Below are 7,555 nucleotides of genomic sequence, written 5' to 3'. Positions count from 1 at the left end.
AAAATAGAAAAAAAACTTGACACAGCCTAATCAGGCCAATCACATTGGCGGCACCAAAGGTGCCAATGTGATTGGCGGCACCAATGGTGCCAAAGAACTAAAATGTTAGTTAAGGGTAGTTTTAAGGACCTAACATGCAAATTTACCATTTTAAATTTTGAAAGTTAATTGCTGCTGTGCGCACTAAAATTGAAATATGACTAATTGACTTCTAAGCCCTCCTTATTTATTATTTTCTTTTTATTCCCCTTCAACTCACTTTTTTATTTAATAAACAAGCCCTCAACTTATTTTTGTAGTTAAATAAGCTCTTAATCTATAATTTTTACTCATAAAAGCCCTTTATTTTATTATTAAAGTAAATATATTTTACCTAAAATAATGCTATTTAAAAAAGTATAAACTAATTCGCATTTTATGTATTATTTTGATAATTTGATGAGAATAGTTTATTTAAAAAAATTACTAAATGGAGTTATTAAGAGTATATAATATAATTATAATTTATTTTTCTATTTGGGTTACATTTATGGGTGATCAGTTTTATTATTACTTCTGGTTTTTCAATAAGGCATGCCTGGTATTTCTATTAATCTTTTAATTAAATCTAATATTAGTTAAGTGATAATTAAGATACTTAGAATTCTAATTAAGTAATAACTCTATTTTAATTTAATAAATTATTCTCATTTAATAACTCTATTTTAATTTAATAAACTATTCTCATTTAATAACTCTATTTTCATTTAAAATATAAAATTTACTGAAATATAAAATTTGTTGCTTCATAATATCTTAAGAGATTATTTTAATTAAAATAGTCTAACATGTTTATGTTATAAGTCTATTAAGAATATATTAAATTTATAAATAGATAAAATAGTTTATGTTTCCATTATTTAGTCTAACATGTTTATGTTATAAGTCTATTAAGAATATATTAAATTTATAAATAGATAAAATAGTTTAATTTATTTTTTTAAATTAAAATAGAGTTATTAAATGAGAATAATTTATTACATTAAAATAGAGTTATTAAATTAAACTATTTTAATTTTATAAATTTAATATATTCCCTTAACTAATATTAAATCAAAAGGAAAAAAATAATGGAAACATAAACTATTTTATCTATAAACATAAACTATTAAATTTAATAAATTAAAATAGAGTTATTAAATAAAAAAGTGAGTTGAAGGGGAATAAAAAGAAAATAATAAATAAGGAGAGCTTAGAAGGCAATTAGCTATATTTCAATTTTAGTGCGCACAACAGCAGCAATTAACTTTCAAAATTCAAAATGATAAATTTGCATGTCAGGTCCTTAAAACTACCCTTAACTAACATTTTAGTCCTTTGGCACCATTGGTGCCACCAATCACATTGGCACCTTTGGTGCCGCCAATGTGATTGGCCTGATCAGGCTGTGTCAGGTTTTTTTTCTGTTTTTTGTTTTTTTAGTATATTTTGGTAAATAAAAAAATTTATAATATTTTGGTATATAAAAAAAAGTTATAATATTTTGGTTATTTTTTATTTTTTTATAATAATTTTGTAAAAAACCCAGATAATCATGAGATAAGGGGCTCACTTCAAGCCCTCTTCCATCTATAATTACCTCTTCTTTCAAGAAGAGCAGGTAAGTGTCATGGGACTAGAATTTTAGTTTGACAAACCACACAACTTTAAGTAATTTCTTTGCTTCCAAGTTCACTTAAATTAGTTTAACTCTCGAAAAATGAAAATTCACAAGGAAAATTCTCTAAAGTACCAAAACGAAGTGGAATCAACTCCAAAAGACAAAGAGACTTGAATCGAACAAAAAAGTGTTTGAGTAAATGTTTTTAAACATATTCAATAACTTTGAATGGAATACAATAAAGGAAGTGATTACAAATAAGTGAGAATACCTCTATATATAGTTAATCTCACCTAGATCCAATGGTATAGATTGAATTACATCAACGTTTGAGATTAGTACCTATCTACAATATGAGAGTCCTGAGAGATTTAAACTCTATGCAATCTTATCCCTTAGGATTTACATTAACCATGGTAACTTTAGTTTTACTAGAGTGGTTCATTGGGCCTGTAAGGCTTTAAATAGACGGGTTTCTCCATATGTTCCTTGAATCTGAGTCAATTCAAATTTACAAATGAGCCCCATTTAATCAATTAAACTCTATAGGACACTCTGTGTGCATTCTTCACAAACTTTGATCTACAACCTGTGACATAAAAAGGAAGATAATATCAACAATTGCTCAAACATGATCTCTACTCCATAAAACCATTGTTTTCAAGAATCCTTCATACTAACCACGATGTAAACCGCCTCTATTCTCATGGCTCTTCACACCCTTACGGTGTAAACCACCATTATTGTGTGCTTTGCAACTTGTATGGCTTAAATGTTATAAAAGCTGACATAATATTTTAATTAAATAAATATAATATTGTAATTAATTTAGTTGACTGAGATAATTGTATAATTTATCTATATCTATACTTAAAAACTTTGATCAAATTTACGCATGAATTGATCAAACACCAACTCAACTAAAACATAATTAAAAAACCATCTTTTATAAAATAATAAATATTAACACATAATGATTAATGACATTTGAGTTTAAAACATCACCATTTCTAAAACATCAATTTTATTATTTCAATTAAAATCTCATCTAATTTTTATTTATATTTTTATAAATATATTATAACTTTTTTTTCGCTAATTATAAATTTTATTATATTGATGTTGCAAGTCACCTTATCCATAACAAAATATACCATTTTAATAAAAAACTTAATACAAAATTTCCGTCATAACGGTTGAGTGAAAGAAGACGGTTTGTTGGTGTAGGTGGGGTTAGCGGTTAGGTGCGGTGTTAGGCCGGTGAGGAGAATGTAGTGTGAGTTTGCCATCTCCATCATCCATCCTTCTACTTAGCTCTCTTTATTTATATATATATACACACTCCGTTGTAGAAAGGAAATATATTCCCATCTTCAACCGTTGCCTTATTGTTTCTTCCTCTTTTAGATTTTCTTTCTCTCCGTTTTCTTTCCTTACTTGTATGGCAGCCAATTTGAAGAGTGGTGGAGGGATCGCCAGCTTGGGGAAGCGACTTCTTAACCGCACCTCCACTCGCACCCCTTCTCTTTTCATCTCCACTTCTTCACCTACCAGGTTCTTTCTTAATTTTTCCTTGATCACAGTGCCATTTGATGTGATTTTGCTTGCTGCTACTTCAATTTCTTCCTTGATAAATTTGCCTTGGCATGATTTCCTGATAAGCTTGTTTAGGTTTAATTTATATTAATTTGAAAAATTTCTCCCTAAGATATGATGGTTTTACATCAACAAATAATGAAGTTTTCATTAAAACTGAGTCTCATGTGAATAACTGAATTCGGTGTATCAATTACTTTCCATTATATAAGTAGTATCACTAAATTCTTGTAAATCAATTACAATCGCAGGAAATTTTTAGGAATATTTCGTTTTCCTTTTTTTTATCACAATATCAGTATCACTTGCTATTTTTGTTTTGATTTTTTTTCCTCTGTAAATTTTAACTTAGTTACTAAATTAAAAGTGTAAGTATGTTTTTAATATTCATGAAAGTTGTTTGAATTGGATTTAATACCGATAAACGAACCGAAAATTAATCAAGTATCGGTCTAAAAAAATATTGAACCAGTCGAAAATATTTATTATTTTTAATAATTTATTAAATTAAATTAATGAACTATTGTAGAAAAAACATGGTTAGTAAGAGTTAAAATTAAAGAGAGTAAGTGTTTGTCGGGTTAATCGAGAAATCTCGTACAGAGTGGAAATGCCGTACTCGGTGGAGGGGTGGGTGGGGAAGGTAAAGGCTAATTGGATAAGGACGCATTTCCCCTGTTTGTCTCCTATTGGACACCCGTCTTTTATTGGGGGCACTCATCGTTTTTTACGCAACCCTTTTCATTTCTTTCTTTTTCTTTTTCTTTTTATTTTTCTGCCTTTCAACAATTAAATATTTTAATAAATCCATTTATCACTGCTTTATAAAGATAATAATGTCGGTAGAACACTCCTGTGCATGATAATCAGTATGTCAATGATTTGAGTCGCGCTACTAGTATTATAGTTACCTTCCCATCATAGTTCTGTGTTATTTTAAATTAATTATAATAATAAATGTCTAAAAATGAATGGGTCTAATTTCATAAATATTGACTCATTGAGTGGTAGGAATGCAAATCACGTTGGATTGGACATATATCAATGGCTAGAAATGGCAATGATCATTTTATATTTATTTATAATATTCAAGTTTTTCAACGCTTGGATTAGATTGTCAAGTTTCTGAAAGTTGAGTAGGGATTTTTTTTTCATCAAATTCATATTTTCAGTGAAAAAGAAGTTTAAGTATTAAATATATATAATTTAATGTAAAAAAATAGTAAAAATATTAATTTAGAAGTGTAATTTTTAACATAAAATTAATTTATCTTTTGTTTTTCAATTCACTAAAACCTTTATTTCTTATTACAAAGCAGCACTCATAAATTGAATTGATTTTTTTTAATTGCTGATCACGTGTTTTAACAGTCCATTGTTTTGCGGAATATCCTAATCCATGCTTTTGATGCTTTACCTGCCCTTCACTCTCTGCCAAAGATTTGCACACCTACCCTCGCTCTCTTTTCTACTGTTATTTACTCAACTTGCAAATTTTAATTAAGGACCCAATTTAAACCTTTTAATTAAATTAAAAGAGTAATATTAATTGATGTTTATAGGCAATTAGGCTTCTGAAGATGAGGATTTAATTAGTATTTACTGTCATAGGATTATAAACATTCGTTAATCCAACACTTGATAAAACGAATTTCAACTCTAAAATAGCTGGTCTAAATTTGTAAATTTTGATAAAAAAATGTAATAATTGAATGCATCCAAATTTTAATTTTTTTAAAAAAATTCTGTTTTTGACCTTTTATACGTGGAACTGGTCACTTCAATTTTGTAAGTAACAAAAACTAGAAATTAATCTCGCTTCTCATTATATGCATGACTTTTTTAATTAATATGATTATGTGGTTGTAGCAACTCCGATGGATTGAAATAAAGTAAAACAAGTGATTTTGATCTTATTTTCGGTTATTTATTTATTTTTTATTTAATTTAAGATTCATCCATTTGAATGTGGAAAAAACATTTTGATTATCATTTGAAAGATTGAAATTAATTGATTGTATATGCAGGAGTCCTCACGCGTCGGCATACGACAAGAACCTGGATGATCAGGTCCATGCGACTGTGGTTCCTGATGATGTGATTCAGCCTCAATCGGACAAGTACTGGGCTCCTGACCCGCGGACAGGGGTATTTGGTCCTGCTACGGAGCAACTTAACGCATCTGCGGGTGGGGAGCAGGGCACCCATTCCAGTGGTGCAAACTCGGTCCTGGAGGAAAAGGCGTGGTTCCGCCCCACAAGTATTGAGGACTTGGAGAAGCCACACCATCACTAAGTCACTGATAATGAGCCTACTACTATATAGTCTATAGGTAAAACAAAGACAATTGGTGTGGTTTGCTTGGATCAAATAAACTGGAAAAACGTTTTAATGGTTCATGTTATATTTCTACCTGGTTGTTACATGGGAATTTGCAAATCTAGTTACTGCGAACTCTGTAACACAGGAACTTATTATATTTGTGATACTTGCGCGCTATCTTACTATAAAAATGTTGGGGTTATTTTGTGTATACTATCATGGCTATGGTTTGTGTGGCCGCTGAATTTGGCATGTGCAAGCATTTCCAACCATCGGATGCAGAAGAGAATGCGAATTGATGGGTTGGAACAAATACCTTAACATTATTATTACCATGTTTAAATCGTGACTTAAAAGGAGTGGTGCCCAATTCCACCTGCCCCCATGTCGGAGAAAAAGTTATTGTTGTTGCTTTGGGTAGATAATATGTGGGCTATCTTTTTATGTTTTAACACTTCAACATTCTCTCAACTCAGCTCCATCACAGCTCCCTGTTCGACTGTTGTTTTCATTTCATGATGCTCGATATCATACAATAGCAGTAGCTACCACTTTAGTGTTGAATCAAACATAGAGTTGGTATCCTTCTCAGGTTATTGGATCAATCAGAAGACTCAAACTGTATAAATTTTATATTTATTTCATATAATCTTCCAGACCAGTTTTGTTTATACATCCGAAAGCAACGTCAAAACAACGTCGCTGCAAAAGATTGAACTCATCATCTTTATTTTTGGATCATACTCCATTTTATTTATATTTGTTAAATATTCAATGTAAATTAGAACTTCCAATGAGTAAATCGTTTATTGCTACTTGATAAATAAAATAGTCATCTATAAAAATCAAACAAAAAATTCCCATATATTATTATAAAATAACCGTCTAAAAGGATTTCCACTTAGAGGTCACATTTATATATATTAAACTGCATTATTAGTGATTCAACTATAGTTTTTTTTTCATTTTTTATTACACAATTATTAAAAGTTATAAAATATGACCCAATTATTAATATTTTTTTTTTTGGTCACAAAGTTACAAAATCATCGTTTAATTGTTCAATTTCATTTTTTTTAGTCACCCAACTATCTTGAATTTTATATTTTTTATTATTTAATTACATAAAAGAATATAGTTAGATTACTTCTATAGTAGTTTACCCTTTTAAATATTTACTTGAAATTGGGAGTCAAACTTTCTAGAGAAGGTTCCTTCAGATTTAAAAAGAAAAGGAAAGAATGATGGATTTTATAATTAAGTAAAGAGAAGATAATGTTATCTGAAATTATTTGTAAATTTTCAAGCCATCAAGTTAGAGGATAATGTCAAACAGAAAAATGTGGCTTTCTTAAGAAATAAGTCGGCCTAGTAGGCAGCCTTATCATTAAAAGAAAATATCTATGGTTAAGGGTTAGCCCAAAAATCTCAATCTGCTGATTGCCTTGCCTGCTAGTGGTCTGTGGTCCTTTTTTTCCCTTTCGAGAGACATCTGTGGTCCTTCCTTAAATAAAGAAAAAGTAGGAAGAAATGGCAGCCCATTTGGTAGTGGGAAGGTGTAAATTATCCGGCAATTTACCATTAAAAGCTATTTTTTTTAATTTATTGAAATGAATTTAGTATTTTATTATTGAACGAAATGGGTCATTTTTCCCTAAATCGCGTCAACGTCAGCGCGAAGTCAGAGGACGTGTCAGCAAATTGCGTTCACGTTAGCGCGATTTGTTGCCACGTCAGCAAAGCGCGTTGACGTGGAAGCAATTTGCTGACACGTCCCCTGACTTCGCGCTGACGTGGACACGATTTCGGTAAATTTAAAATTTTAAGAAAAAAGTGACTTTTAATGGTAAATTGCCCAGGTTTTTCATTTATAATAATAAATATTAAAGTAAATAAAATATAATAATAAATTTTAATATTTTTATAATATAATGGTAAATTTACATTTTAACCCGTTTTATATATAATCGATGGAAAAAATGTTATTTTATAAAATAA

At 29.5% G+C, this 7,555-nt stretch overlaps 1 protein-coding gene across 1 annotated transcript; it reads left to right on the top strand.

Annotated features, from left to right (window-relative positions):
- Positions 1-2,775: 2,775 nt before the first annotated feature.
- On the top strand, positions 2,776-5,768 carry LOC107950576 (late embryogenesis abundant protein At5g17165). The gene is made up of 2 exons (XM_016885454.2): positions 2,776-3,193; positions 5,263-5,768. Exons 1-2 carry the CDS (start codon positions 3,081-3,083, stop codon positions 5,528-5,530), a joined length of 381 nt encoding a protein of 126 aa, XP_016740943.1. The 5' UTR covers positions 2,776-3,080; the 3' UTR covers positions 5,531-5,768.
- Positions 5,769-7,555: the final 1,787 nt, after the last annotated feature.

Source organism: Gossypium hirsutum, chromosome D03 (assembly GCF_007990345.1).
Source record: "Gossypium hirsutum isolate 1008001.06 chromosome D03, Gossypium_hirsutum_v2.1, whole genome shotgun sequence".
NCBI classification, from domain to species: domain Eukaryota; kingdom Viridiplantae; phylum Streptophyta; class Magnoliopsida; order Malvales; family Malvaceae; genus Gossypium; species Gossypium hirsutum.
Note: the sequence above shows the minus strand (reverse complement) of the source record. Positions and strands in the feature narration are given on the sequence as shown.